Genomic DNA, 18,335 nt, shown 5'->3' on the forward strand with positions numbered 1-18,335 from the left:
CCAAAAGCAAACAGATAAGTGAATTCAATCTGCAGAATATGGATTCCTGACTGCTGTCTTGCAAGCTTGTTATTCTCAAATGCTTGGGCAGTGAACTTTCTAGCGTATATACAACAGCCGAATATATATATTTATATAAAAGCTATGTTTAATTAAGGTAAGAAACTGAGGTCAAACAGAGGCTCCCTCCTTTTCCCCAGGCCCCCAGCGAAGACGGCCGTCCCAACCCAGCTTATGATGGCAACACTGGTTCTCACAGAACTGTGTCCTTACCACAATCACCTGTGTAATAAAAAAGAGAGTTTGTCATAGGCACAGAGAAAATCCGTAGCCCTTTCAACATCCTCGTTGTTCTCAGGCGGCTGACACTCTGTCTGCTGCAACCAAGGGGATACATTTTCACAGTCCTGGCGGAATCCAAAGATGCTCTTCCTTGAGTCTGTTGATGCAGAGGCTTGGCTGGGGGGATGTGAGGAGGAGAGGAGCTGGGGAGAGATGCTTCTTTTAACACCCCCCCATGCCAGCAATATTCCCTCCATATACTTGGGAGGCAGCAAATGCCCACACTGCCCCACACTGAGTCCAAGCTGCTGCCACGACAACTCCCAAGGCGGTTAGAAGGCCAGTTTCTTCATCAGGAGATAAACCCTGGAGTCTACTTCAAAGCCATGCAGGTTGTTGGCATCTCCTTGGAGTCTCATCAGCAGCCCACCGTAGGACACGTAGGCAGAGCTAGAGGAGGAAGGGTGGGCCAGAGAAAGGTGAGAAGCAGGGAGGGAGACTACGGCAGCCACAGGGCTTAAAACAACCCCAGCGGAATCATGCAACACTTAAACTATGGACCTCACTCCCACAAGAGGCTGCATGTCTGCGTCCCCATCCTGCCCCCAGTTCTGGTAGGGTGGAAGGCAAGGAGCTCAACAGCAGGTGGCGCCAGAGGCAATGACAGGACACACCACTGCCTGCCTGGCTGTAAGTTAGATGCCAGGAAGGTGGGGCTGGCTGAGGGCATATTACTGGTGGGGCAATGCTCCATTGGCTCTATAGGACAGGCGTCCAACAGCCTGGGAAAGACTTCCTACCGTCTTCCTATTCACTCCCCACTGCCCCCAATCCAGTCACTTAACTCCTTTCATATTGAGCATCTCAAAGAGCTATACTCCACGCTCAGAGAGCTTGTGAGAAGGTTATTATGTACCTATTAGTTTCCAACCAGCTCTTTCCGCAAATAGGAGGGGGGACACTTACAGGCGTGTGGCGGCCTCTGTGGACGTCTCGTCTCCCTCGATCCTGTACACCTTCCCATACATCACATACTCAAACTGGTCTGCCCTGGAACCAAAAGGAACAGTGGAAGAGAAGGAGAGAACGTGTGTGGTTTTGTGGCCATCACATCACTTCAGGTTGTACCAACATGCTAATAAAGATCTGCGTATCTGTTTCAGCTGCATCACAAGTTTTAAACAGTGCAGATCACAGAGCCTGCGAATTTCCTCTTTCTAAATCCACTTGCAGTCTGGGGAACAAAAAGTTCAGATGCCTTCACCAGATGTCCTGCATGTCATACCAGAGATGGGCAAACTCCGACCCTCCCAAGTTTTGTTGGACCCCAACTCCCATCAGCCTCAGCCAGAATAGTCAATGGCCAGGGGTGGTGGGCATCGTAGGCCAAACACAAGCGCTGGACCACAGGTGTCGCATCCTTGGGCTGCACGGTACAGCGGCTCGAGTGCTGGACTAAATCTAAGGAAACCTGGTTTCAAATCTGCCTTCCAACATAGGTGCCCTTGGCAGAATCTCTCTTTCTCTGCCCCACCCACCACACAGGGTTGTTGCGAGGATCAGAGTGCAGAGAACAGAGACCCCCCCCCCTTTAGAATTCCTTGGAGGAAAGGCAGGAAATAAATGTAAAATACATACAGGGTAACAAAGGCAAACAAAATATTGTGCAGCAAACAACAGCACCCCATTTATAGCTCTTTCCTCTCTGGCTCAGCCCAGGAGGACTTAAGATAAGCAGGAAAAACTTAAGAGGGAGCTCATGAGAGGCACGGCTTAGGGAGTGCCTGGCAGACAGACAGACACCCTGTGCATGAGGAGCAAACTGCAGAGAATGAAACCAGGGGTGAGGAACCTAATTCAGCTTAAGGGCTTGTACTTCGTCCTGTGCAACCTATGAGGGGCCAGAGGAAGAAGTGGGTGGAGCAAGGCATGCAAATCTTTCTCTCTAGTCTCTCAATCCTCCATCCAGAGGGGCAAAGGGCATCATCAGAGTTCAAAGAGACATTCCACCGAGGCAAAAATACCTGTGGTGCAAAGCAGAGCCAGAGAGGGGTGCAGCCAGGAGAGAGCTCCAAGAATCAGACAGAGAGACCTGGCTGGCCACATTTAGCCCCTGGGCTTCAGATCCCCGACCCATGGATTAGGCAGTAGAAGCATTGTGTATACACTTCAAGTAAGGACACACTTTGGGTCTCTACACTGCCCATGCTTGCGCCCTGGAGAAGTCACTTTTGTGCTGCTGACACAGCGGTTTGACTTCACCCTGGGAGGCACACTTCATTGTCTCTCAAGCCAGACAAATACCATCTAGTTCCTTTGAAGGAACTATAAAAAGAAGCTAGTTTTTGACCTTGCAGAAGGCTGAAAGGAAGGGCACACAACCACAGGACTGATTCGTGAAGCCCTCTCCTTGGCTAGTCCTCTGTTTGCCATCCTCTGGCCCCCCATTACCTAGATGGCCTGTCATCAGTTGGGTTATATTCTCCATCATCCAAGGTCCCATCTTCATACAAGGTGCTGGCGATCACAAGGCGGAATTTGTCACCTGAAATGCATGGGAAAACAAAAATAAGACAGCGAGGAGTCTCCACTACAGCTAATGTTTGTGAGATTCATGTCGCAATGCATTTGTCTAGCTCAGTGGTGTCAAAACTTTTTTCAAAGAGGGCCAGATTTGATGAAGTGAAGGGCCGTTAGGGCCGACCAAAGTTGCTGGCCTTTTTTTAGGATTGAACTTTTTTATGATTTTACCCCAAAGTTGTTGAGCTTTCTTTCAGGATTGAAATTGTTGAGGTTTTTTTTTAGGATTTTACCCCAGGAAATAAACTGCCACAGGGGCCAGATTAAACCAACCAGCAGGCCAGATTAGGCCCCCCCAAATGGACTTTGGACATGTTTGGTCTAGCTTCATACATCACGGATTTGGCAGCTGAATTTCCAGGAAAAAAATGTCATGTGTTTCAAGAGATATGGGTGCATTCAAACAATGGGCGAGGGGGAAATCTTTGCATGTGGCAAGTGTGCAATGGGAATGCGTAAGTGTGATGAGTGTTTGCGATTATGGGATGGCCATGCCCGCTTTTGCTATGGACACATCCACTGCTGGCATGTAATGTTGGGATGGGTGGGTGTGCAGGAAAAATGATCCATGTGCTAAAAAAGTTTTAACTAGCTCTGGGTCAGAGAAACACTGCCATGCAAGCCCCCTGACTGCACTCACTTACCAAGATCGACAGGGTAAATCTGTATGTTCACATCCAGGATCAAATCCATCTTGAAAGACTCGCTCTCACAATGCAGTCGGGAGACTGGAGGGAGACAAATCTGGGTGTCAAGTTATTAGGGGATAGAGGCATAGAAGGCTGACCCCACCTCCACTTCTGCTGGAATGCCAAGCCACTCCAGACTCAGTTTCGTAGAGCCAGGATGAAGAATTGCACATTTAAATACAGAATATCTGTTGAAACTCTGGCTCGCAGATCAAAGAGAAAGGGACCTAAAGCTGTAAGGTTTTTAAGCCAAGATCTGAAGGGATTTTGAAATGGAGGGTCACCAAAGTGAGACAAGCGGTGATTTGAACCTGGGTTTGTAATCAGAAGCTCTCACCACAACACCAGGGCCTCTTTTTCTCTTGTTGCCATGGTTATTAGCATCTGAACTGTTAGGAGATCCTTCCCCATCACTCTTGCTTCATAAATTCAAGCCCTACTGCACCTGTAGACTTAGTAAACTTAGGCATTGTAGTAGTAATAGTAGAAATAGCACTATTACTACTAATAGCAGCAATTATCACCACTATAGACATACGCTTGCACTACAGCACACTGGAAGCCTTTAATTAATTAATTAATTAAGGCAGAGATAAAATTAGTGAATTGACTCTAACTGTTAAAGAGTGTTGGACTAGTATGTAGCTGCACTGGATTTTTTACGAAATGGTTTTTATTTCCAAACTGCTTTGAGATTATATTTAATATACAACGTATCTACAAAGCACCTTTTCTATGTGTCTCAGGGAGATTTGCAAACAGTTAAAACAGCTTTAAAAAACCAATTCCTAAAACCCCTGAAGAGAAGTTTAACCCTAAGGCGGAGAGGGGCTTCTGTGCCCATTCAATAGAAATAAATAAATAGGATGCTGGGTGGTGTGTGTGTGGAGAGATTCAGATTTCAATTCCCCATCCACCATAAAGCTCAGAGCCGCTATCACAACCCACCAAACTCGCCTCACAGGGTAGTTTGCAAGGGTAAAATGGGAGAGGGGGAACTGGGGGATGAGGGGAAGAGAGAGAAAGAAACCGAGCACACTCCATCTCAGGAGCCTTGGAGGGGAAAAAGAAAGTGTACACTGCACATGTAAATGCAGGAAGCCTGCAACTTAGGTACATTTAACTTGTGTGTGTTCAGCTGTACCCAAGGCAATTTTTTTTTTTAAGGGGGGCAATCCTACCCGCCATTGCACCCATTGGGTTTCGGCTATAAATGGCTTTGGGTGCGATCCATCACACACACATTGCTTAAGCTGTGGGCTTACTGTAGATAATAATAACAATAATAATCTTTTATTTGTACCCCGCCCTCCCCGGGCTCAGGGAGGCTAACATCATAAAACTAACACAGTATAAATCGACCAGCCTACATGCAGGCGGGCAGGGAAGCAAGGATGAGGTTCCGTGTCCAGGAGCAGGGTGGGCAGACAGAAACGGGGAAGGATAGGACCACGGGAAGAATGAAAGGGGCACCTCCAAAGGTCATCCATCCCACCCCCGCAGGAAAAGGACCACTGTGGCCCCCGTGGTTGGAAAACGAGCGCCTGCCTCTCACCCCTGTCGAATTTCTTGCCCTCGGGGTCGATGTCCTTCACGTCGAAGATGTCCTCGAAGAGGATGCCGGCCATGGCAACGCGGGAGGAGCAGCCGGAGCAGCCGGAGGCTCTCGACCTGCTATAGCCACGCGCGCGCTCGCGGTGTGCATGGAGCGCCGCTCTCCTTCCTTCGCTTCCGGCGCGGGCGCCTGGCGATGACGTCAGCAGCCTGAGGCTCAGGCGGACATGCTGGAAGAGGGCAGGGGGGGTGGCGGGGAAAAGGGCGGCAGCGACTGGAAGGAGAAAGAGGGCGAGAATGGCGGGGAGGGGGAGTCCCTCAGCTGCGCACGCGCACAAGACTGCTTTGAAGCCCGAAAGAGGGCAAAAAAGATCCCGACCTTTAAACCTGCAATAAAGGGAAGGGGCGGGGCAGGAGGAATAAATACAGTATATATTTGTGTGTGTAGAGTATACGTATATTTATCCGTGTATGTATATCACCCTGTTTTAAATGCATTCTATCTCATTTATATATTATATTTTTCATCCTGCGTTTACTTTTTTTAAAAAAAAAACCTTTAACTTACATAAATTTAAGTATTACGGTGCACCGTGTGGTTATTTTATTTTATTTATTAAATTTCCACGCCGCCCTTTGTCTGAGGATTAGAGGGCGGTTTACGAGATATATATATATATATATATATATATATGCTTTCGTAGATTTCGTAGATTTCGTAGATTTCGTAGATTTCGTAGAACAGACTCTGCTCTGTTCCAGTAACAAGAAGCCGAAAGCACCAGCCTGAAGATGACGAGTGAGACCTCGTCGAAACGTCGCACAGACACCCCGACTCTTACACGGGAAGACACCCGAAGACACCAAAACCTGCATATATATATATATATATATATATAGTGTTTTAAATGCTGCCATTGAATATTCAACGATGCATACCAGTGTTTGAGAATTATTAACTGCCTATTAATTAAATTATTTCCTTTACATTGCCTGGAGTGCATTGGCAGCTGCTCTTTTAAATAATTTCAGTTATCAAGCAAATGGTACTGTGGGAGTTGAGCGGTTTCTTCCTCTCTTGCGTTGCTGCAACTTTTCCCATTCCATCTGCACAGGATTGGACCAGTTCTGGCTTCCAAGATTTTATCCACCTATTTTATTAGCATCATAACAGACAGAAATGCCACTACTCAGAGTGGCAACTTCTTTGTAGTTGGTCAATTTAACATAGCACTTAAGGCCCCGATGGATTCTTTGCACCATCTGTGACCCAGCACATGCTGAATACAGCCGACTGACCATATATTATGTCCTTTTTACAATTAAGAGTAATAATAATATGTACCCCACACTTCAGCGGGGGCAGGAAGGCTCCCACAGAAGTTTACAAATCTATAGTAGCTCACCAGGGGACTTGATAAGCTTTCTGGTCTTGCTTCCAGGCAGCAATTGCCCTTAGCAAGCTGCAATGTGTGGTTGGTGGTCATTCTCAGGGCTGGCCCTATGATGAGGCAAGTGAGGCCGCTGCCTCAGGTGGCAGGTATTGAGGGGTGGGGAGGGAACAAAGCAGTGAGAGCCACGTAATCTGCTTTGTACCCCCTGCGCCAACCTGCTGCCCTCAAGTGCAGTGAAAGAAATTGTCCTTTCACCAGAACTAGAGTATGATTCAGCTGTCAGTCCAGTTGGTTTCTGCATGCACCTTGGTGGAGGGTGCCATCATGCCTCGGGCAGCAAAAGTTACTGAGCTGGCCTTGGTGTTTCTTCATCAGAGGAACACCCCTGGGGAGACCTTTTCTTCCAAACGCATTCAAGTACCGCTTGTATATTTGCACAGCCAAGCCAAGAAATAAAGCTGCTGAATTATTTCAGGTAGGACTGCTGGGCTCTTGGCTTGTGTAGTGGCTACCACAAACCCAGCTGGTGAAGCTTTACCCATCACTGAATCTGCATGCGGGCAGAAGCATCACCTGTTGAATTTCTTCCACCTCGATGCTGCAGCTTAAATGTAATAATAATAATAATAATAATAATAATAATAATAATAATAATAATAATAATTTATTTATACCCTGCCCTTCCCGGTTCAAAAACCAGGCTCAGGGCGGCTAACAACAAATGTAAAACACTTTAAAACAATTATAAAAGCAGCATAAAATACAGTATAAAAACATGAATAACAATAAAATTCAAAAATCAATTAGATAATCCCCAGGGCTAGCTGGCTGAATTGGTCCTACTTGGGCCAGCAAGGAGGCCAGGGGAGAATTATCTGTGGGGTCTCAGAGCGGGTGATCTTCATAAAAGGGGAGGGGAAAGGAAGAGAAGGGAAATAAAAGAATTCAAATTAAAGGCCAGGCGGAATAGCTCTGTCTTACAGGCCCTGTGGAAGGAGGTTAAATCCTGAAGGGCCCTAGTCTCATGGGACAGAGCATTCCACCAGGTTGGAGCCATCACTGAAAAGGCCCTGGGCCTGGCGGACAATAGTCTGACTGCCTTAGGACCCAGGACCTCTAAACTATGGTTATTCACAAGGGGAAGAAAAACAACTGCCAAGTACAACCTTGTACTCCTTCACGTCATGGATGGTCATCTGTCATGGGTGCTTTAGCTGAGATTTCTGCATTGCAGGGGGTTGGATTAGATGACTCTGGGGGTCCCAAACAACTCTATGATTCTATGTGCTGTTCAGAGGAGCTACCAGACTGCTGTTCTGGGTGGGTTTCCTGTGCGTTTTAGCGCTGCAGCCGGTGTAGCCCTTTGCAGCATTGCATGCCCAGCAGAAAAAAGCAAGCCTGTTCGGCTTCCGCATCCATTGACAGCCCTGCTTTTTACTCCTTGCTTCGAAGCAAAATCCCACTTCGGAAGGGTCGTAGCTGAGCGGCAGAGCGCAGGCACCATTTTCCAATCTAAAGGTAAGGATGGGACTCGCTCCCTGCCTTGCCATCCTGCAGAGCCTCTGGCCAGAAGGCAACCCTGTGCCAGATGCGCCACTCAGTGTAAGGCTACGTTCCCAAGACGCGGGTGCGTAAAATCTGGCGGACAAGGCTAAGGAAATACACAGCGAGGCGCCCAACCTGCCTCCTGCGCGAATGGAGAGAGCTCTCGGCCAGGTGACTTAGGGATGCTTTGCATGTGTCTATGAGGAGGCGCGCTCCCATTGGCCGCCCGGCCCCTTTCCTTCCCGATGCCAGGTTAGCAGCAGGAGGGCGAGGAAGCCGGGTAGGCTGGGGGACGAGGATGCGCTCTCCATTGGCTGCTGCGCGCGCTCGTCCCGCCCGCTCGCCGATCATTCAGTAAACTTTCTCCCGGCTGCAGCTGCCTTGGTCGGGCAAAACAGCTGCAGCGACGCGCAGGTTGCGGGCTGCGAGAGGGAGAGCGCCAAAGGAGCGCTGGATGGGCGTGTGCGTAAAAAGGGCTGGAGAGGAACGCTGCTAATGCTGCTGCTGCTGCTGAGGCAGGGAGAATGGTGAGGGTTAGGAGGAGGAAGATGGCACCGCTGCCGCCGCCTCCAGCTGCCCTTTGAGCTCTCCGGAGGGAGGAAGGAGACCTCGGCCCCACGCTCCTTCGACGGGACGCCTCTGTCCCCGGGGAGAACCCAACGCCAGGTGTCTATGGATGTGCAGCGGAAGAAGAAATGGACCAACCTCACCATTGGCCTCCTTTTCCTGTCGGGAGGAATTGAGTACGGTGAGATTCCCTGGGCATGGTATGGGCATCGGCAAAGGGGGGGAGAAGTACCAGGGGAGTTTCTGGACCCTGGATCAGTGGCGTAGTGTGGGGGGTGCAGGGGGGGCCGGCCGCACCGGGCGCAACATCTGGGGGTTAGGGTTAGGGGGCACAAATCCACGGGTTAGGGGGTGCAAATCCACGAGTTAGGGGGCGCAAATTACTTGCCTTGCCCCGGGTGCTGACAACCCACGCTACGCCACTGCCCTGGATACAGAGTTGACAATTTTATATATCGCTTCATCACACACACACACACACACACACACACACCTTTACACGTACATATACAGTGGTACCTCGGGTTACAGACGCTTCAGGTTACATACGCTTCAGGTTACAGACTCTGCTAACCCAGAAATATTACCTCGGGTTAAGAATTTTGCTTCAGGATGAGAACAGAAATTGTGCGGTGGTGGCGCAGCGGCAGCAGGAGGCCCCTTTAGCTAAAGTGGTACCTCAGGTTAAGAACAGTTTCAGGTTAAGAACGGACCTCCGGAACGAATTAAGTTCTTAACCAGAGGTACCACTGTATACGCGGTTTTTGTTGAGGCTAGTCTCAACATGCTGGTGTTGTTTTTGTGTGTATTATTAGATTTGGTACCCCACAATTTTATATGTAGCTTGATCTCTCCCTCCCCCCCCCTCACACGCATGCACATATTTACACACGCTGCGGGTCGGATTTAGAAGGCGATGGGGCCGGATTCAAGCCCCGGGCTTTAGGTTGCCTCCCCATGCTCTGATCTAATGCAGATTTCGTAGAGAGATTATCATCTTTATTGCATGTTCCAGAAGTGCACATTGAGTGTTTTGAGGTTTTTGTGCCTCTGCCAGTTGTTCAGCATGCCTGCCTTGACAAGATCCTGGCCTGTAGATAATCAAATGAATTGCGTGGTTAAGTTTGAGAAGGTGCAGTTCTTTAGCCCTGAACTTTCCACACACACCTGCTTTGCTTCCTGCTTCTGCCATTCCCAGATAGGTGGGAGGAGGTGACTGTAAAGTATTTTGCCGTGCCCATCACTTAGAATCTTAGAGTTGGAAGGGACCCGAGGGTCATCTAGTCCAACCCCCTGCAATGCAGGGATCTCAACTTAAGCATCCATGACAGATGGCCACCCAACCTCTGCTTAAAAACCTCCAAGGAAGGAGATTCCACAGCCTCCCGTGGGCAGTGGCGTAGCGTGGGGGGTGTAGGGGGGGCCGGCCGCACCGGGCGCAACATCTGGGGGTTAGGGTTAGGGGGCGCAAATCCACGGATTAGGGGATGCAAATCCACGGGTTAGGAGGCGCAAATTACTTGCCTTGCCCCGGGTGCTGACAACCCACGCTACGCCACTGCCCGTGGGAGACCGTTCCACTATCCAATAGCTCTTACTGTCAGAAAGTTCTTCCTGGTGTTTAGTCAGAATAATCTTTTTTGTAACTTGAATCCATTGGATCCAGTCTTGCGCTCTAGAACAGCAGAAAGCAAGCTTGCACCCTCTTCCATGTGCGAGCCCTCCAGATATTTGAAGATGGCTATCGCATTTCTTCTCGGTCTCCTCTTTTCCAAGCTGAACATACCCAACTCTCACTTCTCACCACTTTCAACCTGTGCAGTTGGTTTGCTCCGGTGGAGTCCAGAATGCTGTGCCTTGTGAATTTGTTTTCCAGTTGCAAATGGTTTAACCCAGGAAACTAGTATCTGCATCCTAACTGTCAGAGAACTGACATCGGAGTGAGAGGCGGGGAGGCTCCCAGATGATGCTGGCGAAGGACCCAGCAGCAGGGGGAGAAACAGCTCAGTAGAGGGGGAAGCCAATCAGCGCAACACCGGGGATAAAGGGAGGCAGACGGGGGAAGTGGAGAGAGGGCTCAGGGACTCTACACTGGACATCAGTGAGGAGAGCCCAGGTCCCCCGCTACCCACGCCTTCCCTGCGCAGAAGACTCCCGCGCAGTGAGAGGAGGAGGAGACTGTGTGTCAAACAACTTTTATGTTGGAAGAGGTTCAAGAAACGCCCACTGACTGATTCTGCCAGTGACTGAGGCAGCCACCATGAGAAGGGGCTGCGCAGTCAGAAAGTTTTAACAAGGCAAATTAACCGAGAAAGGCACCAGTTTACGCACGAGTAACTCATACCCATTACACTAACCTTTGACTTCTAGAAGCTTGCCAATTGTCCTTTGCTGTTTGGGTTGCTGTTCCTCTGCCCTGTGAGAATGAGAAGAGGTTAGCAGGCCATACTCCAGAGTAAGGACATAATAGGCTTGGGCTGCAATATGGAAATGTTTTTGGGGTAAGATGCAGGAGTAAGCATGATTGGAGTCAGAGGGGTAGGCAATAGGGACCACAGGTGCCATCAGCCTCAGACAGTATTGCCAAGGTCAGGGGTGAGGCCAGTGTTGTTGGACTACGGCTCCCTAGTCCTCACATTGGCTCACCCTTGAATGTGAGATTCCTCCCAAGGTGCCGGAAGCAGCAGCCTTGCAGAAACTGAACAGGCCTGGGATTTTGTCAGTGCCAGGATAGAAGAAATTCTGAAAGCCCTCATGGAAGAAAGCCAAGAGACAAATGTACAAAATCAATAATAGTTGCAGGACAATTGGAGGGATAAACCTTAGAAAAATGTGACCAAAGGAGGATGTGATAAAGATCCCTAAAATTAGGCACAGTGTGGATAAAGTGGACAGAGGGGAGGTTTTTTCTTCTAATACTTGATCTTGGTGTTAAGAAAAGGGAACCCAAAACGATCAAGGGGATGCAACAATTTCCCTGTGAGGAAAAGTTGCAATCTTGGAGGATTTAAAATTTAGAGAATAGGTGGATGTTTCATTTAGAGAAAAGGTGAGACAAGACACGACTGTGAGTTGTACAAAATTATGCCTGGAGAAAGTGGAGATAAACATGTTCTTCATTATTAAAATTGTATACCACCCTTCATATGTAGATTTCAGGGCAGTTTGCAACGTAAAAATACAAGATAAAAACAGAAAACGCATAATAAACCTAAGAACACCACACACACACACACACCGCAACACCAACCAACCAACCAAACAATAATAGCCCCACCCATAAGACTTGAACTCATGAACATCCAGTCAAAGACTGGATGAGCTGGGAGAGTCTGTGACAGAGAAGTCCACAATCAGAGGCACAAGCTTGAGCAGGAGAGGAGGGAGACCAAGAGGCAGAGATAGGCCCGGCTGGTGAAGAGTCCTGGCGAAGAGTCCCTACCCCCCCCCCCGCTGCGACATGCTCTCCTCCCTCCTGGTCTCCCAGAACCAGAAGAGTCATGAAAAGGGCTGGGAAGTTAGCTTCACCCAGGCACAGTCTCCTAATGCTTGGGAGAAGCCCTGGAGGGGAGGGCAGGTGGGGACTTTCAGTCTCAGCAACTAATCCATGGGTATGTTAAGCTTTTTTATAGGAAGACCCCAAAATTGTTGAGCTTTTTTGGGGGAAACCTAACCGCAAAGTAGTGATTTTAAGCTTTTTGAGCTGCTTTTTCCATCACGTTGCCGTACATCCAGGTTTTCCTTGACTTTTTGCCAGTTTGGCAAAACCTCCCCTCGACGCCATTTTTACACCCAAAAACCAGCACAGCAGGAATTTTCCTGACGTATGGCTCGTGAGGCCTGACACTCCACCCAGTCTGTGCAGATCAGTTTCTTGCTAACAAATAACTCCAGCTTGCATGGTGTCACTCCTGATATTAATGACTCCTAGTCACCATGATGTATTCAGGAGCAGAGGCAGCTTGCCACGTTGAAAGGTGTTGGTTGGGGGGCAATAATGGCAGAGGACTGTTGCCTTCAAGCCTTGCTTGCCACTGTGGGCAGCAGGATGGGTGAACCAGTTGGACCTGTGGCCTGACTCAGCAGAGCTCTGGTTTTGCATAAGAGTACGGGAAGCTGCCTTGTATGATGTCAGGCCGTTGGCCCATCTAGTTCCATCTTGTCTGCACTGGCTGGCAGCCAAACTCCAGGGTTCCAGGAATTGAATCTTTCCCAGCCATACAGGCAGCCCTGTTCAGGAAAGTTTTTAATGTGTGACATTTTAATGTATTTTTAATCTTTGTTGGAAGCCGCCCAGAGTGGCTGGGGAAACCCAGCCAGATGGGCAGGGTACAAATAATAGATGATGATGATGATGATGATGATGATTATACTTGGAAATGCCAGTAGGGATTGAACCTGCAACCTGCCTTGCGTTCTTCTTGCAGCAAATGCTGCTTGCATGTTCTTTGATTAAGTGTGGGATGCAGATGTAACAATACAACCAATAGGTTGCTTCACAGGGTTTTGCGAGTTTGAGAGTTTTTTAAAAAAGAGAAGCACATGTTGTAACAGTGAGCATAACATAACACATAACAGTACAAACAACCAAATAAAAGACTTCCTTTATCTGGCCTCCTTATTTACTTCTTATAAACTATTTCCTTTATGAATAATTATTAAGATTTTTCCAATTATAACTTATGTAAATGTCCACAAAGTCTCCTGCAGACATTAATTGAAACAAGTCCAGGTATGTATTTTAGGGCACTGTTTTTTGAAGTGTTTTGTGAACTGGAAAAAGGAAACTATGCCAGCAAAAAAGGAATGGCAAGATAAACTGTTAAGAGTATATTGAACTGGCTAGATTAACAGAGGCAATTTGAGATCACACTAGACAAGAGTTTCAGAAAGCATGGGGGAAATGCAGAGACCACGGGACAACTCTCATGGCAATGACCTGTAGCCTCTCATACATAGGAGCCAACTCCTAGGGGCTGAGGGGTCTTTGGCCCTCCCCATAAAATATTTGAGGGGGCTGCCCCCCCAAAAACAGATGGGCATTGCTAAACGAATGGTGTGCATGTAGCGTGTCATGTGATCGATTGTGTGGGATGGGGCTTGTCCCTTCCCCAAAATTTTATTCAAGACTCCTGCTCTCATAACTAGAAAGCCTTAAACCTTATAAAGCCTTAAATGGCCCAGAACCGCAATGCCTCCATGACGACCTCTTTCCATATGAACCTACCCAGACCTTGAGATCATCATCTGAGTCCCTTCTGTGTGTGCTTCCTCCACAAGACGTCTGGGGTGCGGCAACACGAGAACGGGGCCTTCTCTGCAGTGCCTCCCAGTTTGTGGAACGCTCTCTCCAGGGAGACTCGCCTGGTGACTTCATTATACACAGTGGCGTAGCGTGGGTTGTCAGCACCCGGGGCAAGGCAAGTAATTTGCGCCCCCTAACCCGTGGATTTGCGCCCCCTAAACCTAACCCCCAGATGTTGTGCCCGGTGCGGCCGGCCCCCATGCACCCCCCACGCTACGCCACTGATTATACACCTTTCGGTGACCAGCAAAAAGGTTCCTCTTTAAGCAGGCCTTTGGCTGACTGACATCCGATGTCCTTTTAAAATGTGTTGGGAGTGATTGGGTTGTTTTGGTATTTACTTTTATTATGTATTTTGTGTTTTTATGTTGTAACTGCCCTGAGACCCGCGGGTATGCAAATTTAAATAGCAATAGTATTAATCATAATATTTTCTGGAAGCCACTTCTGATGGATGCTCTTTTTGATGCTTTCTATTTACTGGAGTTTATTTTTTCGCCTCTCCGCAGCTGTGATCCTGCCCACCCTCTGGGCTTACCTGCAAACTCTCAATGCCGAGCCCTACTTCCTGGGCCTGGGCATCTCTGCCTTCAGCTTTGCCGGGCTGATCACAGGCCCGCTGTTTGGATATTGGTCTGACCGTACCCATAAAACCAAGGCCATCATCCTCTTCGGCAACTTGTTTCAGATAGCAGGTAAGTGGGGGCTGCATTGAGAGTGGTGGTGGCAGGGGCAGTGGTTGTGTTTGGGGTCAAAGCATGCAGATAAGACTCCAGTCCCCCATAGTAAAGGGACCCCTGACCATTAGGTCCAGTCGTGGCCGACTCTGGGGTTTTGGCGCTCATCTCGCTTTATTGGCCGAGGGAGGCGGCGCACAGCTTCTGATCATGTGGCCAGCATGACTAAACCGCTTCTGGCCAACCAGAGCAGCACACGGAAATGCCGTTTACCTTCCCACCAGATTGGTACCTATTTATCTACTTGCACTTTGACGTGCTTTTGAACTGCTAGGTTGGCAGGAGCAGGGACCGAGCAACGGGAGCTCACCCCGTCGCGGGGATTTGAACTGCTGACCTTCTGATCGGCAAGTCCTAGGCTCTGTGGTTTAACCCACAGCGCCACCCGCGTCCCTTTCCCCCCACGGTAGGTGGAAGCTAAACTTTGCTGGAAACAACAGGAGAGGAGAGGGCTCTTGTGTTTGGTTCTTGCTTGTGGGTTTCCCATAGGCATCTGGTTGGCCACTGTGAGAACAGGATCCTGGATGGGCAATGGGCATGATCCAGCAGGCTCGTCTTATGTTAAGGGATTTAAAATGTCAGATCTCTTCCAGGCGACTTGCCAAGGGATGGTTTCATCTTGCACTTTCCAGCTCATTTTCCCCATCACTTTCCTTACAGCAAAAAGTAAGGAAAGTGGGGGAAGTGGGTTTGTTGCACAAGAGCGCAAAGTCCACCCTAACCACGCAAGCTGAATCGACCGGCATGTGATTGAATCCCACTGGCAAAAAGAGGGGGATCCCAGAAAAAAGGGCGTGTAGACTTGAATTGTGCCTTGCTTTCTAGTGGATTGCTATACTGGGGAGAAAGTTGCTTTCTCTAGAGCAAGATGATTCATTCAGCCTGGTTTCCTCTGCAACTCATGCTTGTCTTTCCTGTGTCTTCCACTTCCAGGGAACTTCATGTACTTTGTCGGTGGTTCCAAATGGATGCTTCTGAGTGGTCGGCTGGTGGCAGGTAAGTGATAGAGTGGAGGGTGTATTTATGTTTGCACATGTGAGATTTTTTTGAATAATAGTTGCATTTGGGTGGTGGGTCTTGGAGAAAAACACTGTTTCCTCTTTTCTAAAAATAAATTGGGGTGTGAATGTATTTTTGTTGTTGTTGTCTAATTGGGATGGAAAGAGCATTCCTTCATTTTTATTCCCCCCCCCCATTTAAAATGGATACCGCTGGATTGGAATTTCGCATTCCTTGTTTTGCTTTGCTTTTTGCCCCACCCACTTCCACCTAGAGACCCACCCCCTGTTGGAATGCACCCTCCCAAAGGTTTCCTTCACTTGAACCCAGCCTGCAGGCCAAAAGTAGCCCCCCCCCTGTGCTTTAGGGATGGTTTTGTCATACATACACAGATCATTTTATCTGTATGCCTCCTTTCCATACTTAGAACCATACTCAGGGTGTCTTCCAACGTGAAGAAATTTGCATAATTACAAATATAGTGGTACCTTGGCTGTCGAACGGCTTAGTTGTCGAACAAATTGGTTCCCGTATGCCACAAACCCGGAAGTGATTGTTCCGGTTTGCGAATGCTGTGCCTTGGTTTTCGAACCATTTCAGGAGTCGAACACACTCCTGGAACGGATTGAGTTCGACAACCAAGGTACCACTGTAGAACAAAAGCGGTCATAAACGATAAATGAAACACATCAAAAAGTACACAACCAATCTGATAATGATTTACCCACAAGTCAGAATAAGATCTAAAAATAACGATACAAAAATTAACAGCCACAACTGGCCCCCACACCCAAACAAAACCCCAGCCTAAGAGTCTGTACAGCAGCCTTAGTTTTTTTTGTAGTTGGAGTCAGTCTGGGGCATGCCTTCCCCAGCCTGGTAGAAAAAGCTCTGCAAGGCAGGGAGCAGGTCTTTCAGGACTTACAGCTAGGATGGCCTCTGTCCTCTGTCCCCCCTTCCCCCCCTCTGACTCTTTGTACTTGGCCCTCCCCTGCAGGTGTGGGCACAGGAGCCGGAGCATCCATCTTTGGCTACCTCACCCGAACCACCACGTCCCAGGAGCGCGCCACGGTGTTTGCGGCTGTCATGGCATGCAGACAGGTTGGGCTACTCATCGGTAAGTCTGATTTCCTCTGCCCTCTAAAAACCTTCAGTATATTCCTGTCTGCTATGGAAAGGGCTGGGTTAACCATTAAGCAAAATAAGCACATTCTTAGGGCACTAAGGGAAGGGGGGGGCACCACAGAAATTTTTCCATTGCTGGGTTTTTAACATTGATGGCTACAAATGGCTCAGCTGAGGGTTCATTTTCTCAGTGGAAGTCTATTAAAAATCCCAAAAGAAGAAATATGCAACGAGGCAGGCTGCGTGCCTTATCTCCACAAAGTATAGAAGCAGATGTGTTATGTAATATTAGCTTTGAGGATCTGATCAATTAAAAAAAGGATAATTTTCTTCTTTTTTCTTTTTTATAAATTTTTATTCAATTTTACATATAATTTCCTTAAATCATATAACATATGTTCCATAAATCATATAACATATGTTCATATCCTATACAATATTTTAGACTTCCCTCAACTACATCTGAAGATTTTTCAGTCTTTATCACTTAATTTCGTTTCATTTCGACAAATCAAATTTTGTTCTGTGGTTTATTATTATTAATACTTTGTTTTTTTATAAGATATTTATTGAAATTTTAAACAATCCAATCAGACCAAAAAGAAAACAACATTATCACACACAAAGCAAACAGATATAAAAAGTAAGAAACAAAGAGAGAAAACATAAAAAGGCATTAAAAAACATAAAAATCCAAATTTTTACTTATTGTTTTCATAACCCTACTTCCTGACTTCCTCACATCTCCCTTTTCTGTGTTCCTTTTTACCCAAATCATATTCAGCAGTATCTTACCCTCTTTCAAATCTTAGTCTATATTATGCATTTCAACCCATTGTGTCTCCAATTTTTCCCTTTATATCCTTTTGATTACGTTTGACACAGTGTATTCTAATTTTTTCACCCTTATCTTTTGAGACATTTGTTACATACTCTTTTTACCTATGTCACTAATGCCGCCTTGTCTTTATATCTTGCATCATTTTAGCATTCCAACATTTTAACATTCCAACATTTTACAATGTTTTTGCAAATAGTCTTTAAACTTCTTCCAATGAATTAGATATGTTTGGGGGTACCAAAGTGCTCAGGTCCTCTAAAGGTTTTCATCCTGCCCTGGCTATCCATTTCTGATATTACCATACCTCCCTGGATGTTTGTGGGGACTGAGGTGGAAATCAAAAGTAGAGATCAGTCCATTTGTGGACCAATTTTCCAATCAAGACCATTTGTTTAGTCTGCAGTTGCTATGGAGAAGATGGAACACGTGGAGGATGTGACGATCAAGGGTTAATGTCTACAGTGGCGGATCTCTGCCTCTGCTGTCAGGGGCAGCATGTCTCTGAATCCTAGTTGCGGGAGTTCACATGTGCGGAGAGTTCTCTTGCTCTCAGGTCCTGTTTGTGCACTTCTCATCGGCATGTGGCCGGCCACGGGGAGAGCAGGATGCTGGGACAGAGAATTATTTAACCTGACCCAGCAGGTCTCTTCTGATGCTCTGAGGAACAAGAACATGCAGATTAACTGCTTGGTATGGCATAACGTGCTTGCTTTGTTT

General features: G+C 47.6%; 2 protein-coding genes across 3 annotated transcripts in view; one reads left to right on the plus strand and one right to left on the minus strand.

Annotated features, from left to right (window-relative positions):
- Positions 1 to 394: 394 nt before the first annotated feature.
- POLR2H (RNA polymerase II, I and III subunit H) lies at positions 395 to 5,285 on the minus strand. Its single transcript, XM_082224620.1, has 5 exons — positions 5,107 to 5,285; positions 3,507 to 3,590; positions 2,734 to 2,827; positions 1,249 to 1,332; positions 395 to 732 (listed from the first exon to the last, which is right to left on the minus strand). Exons 1-5 carry the CDS (start codon positions 5,177 to 5,179, stop codon positions 615 to 617), a joined length of 453 nt encoding a protein of 150 aa, XP_082080746.1. The 5' UTR covers positions 5,180 to 5,285; the 3' UTR covers positions 395 to 614.
- Positions 5,286 to 8,380: 3,095 nt separating this feature from the next.
- Positions 8,381 to 18,335, plus strand: part of LOC309533184 (major facilitator superfamily domain-containing protein 8-like) — a 28,756-nt gene continuing 18,801 nt past the window's right edge. For both annotated transcript variants that reach the window (XR_014220104.1, XM_082224399.1), the window contains exons 1-4: positions 8,381 to 8,792; positions 14,426 to 14,611; positions 15,587 to 15,649; positions 16,650 to 16,769. Coding sequence is in view for 1 of the 2 variants with exons in the window: in XM_082224399.1 (XP_082080525.1) it covers positions 8,717 to 8,792; positions 14,426 to 14,611; positions 15,587 to 15,649; positions 16,650 to 16,769 (445 nt within the window). In the remaining variant the exon portion in view is untranslated. The remainder of the gene's footprint in view (positions 8,793 to 14,425; positions 14,612 to 15,586; positions 15,650 to 16,649; positions 16,770 to 18,335) is intronic.

The sequence above is a fragment of the Podarcis vaucheri genome (assembly GCF_965113315.1).
Source record: "Podarcis vaucheri genome assembly, chromosome: 5".
In the NCBI taxonomy this organism is placed as follows: domain Eukaryota; kingdom Metazoa; phylum Chordata; class Lepidosauria; order Squamata; family Lacertidae; genus Podarcis; species Podarcis vaucheri.

What these genes read in the sequence shown, in the direction of transcription:
- POLR2H (XM_082224620.1), bottom strand. Translation starts at nt 5,179, where the DNA reads ATGGCCGGCATCCTCTTCGAGGACATCTTCGACGTGAAGGACATCGAC. An exon ending in GGGCAAGAAATTCGACAGGG is followed by an intron (nt 3,591 to 5,106) that starts GTGAGAGGCAGG and finishes GTCTCCCTCCAG; the next exon opens with TCTCCCGACTGCATTGTGAG. An exon ending in ACTGATGACAGGCCATCTAG is followed by an intron (nt 1,333 to 2,733) that starts GTAATGGGGGGC and finishes TTTTGGTTCCAG; the next exon opens with GGCAGACCAGTTTGAGTATG.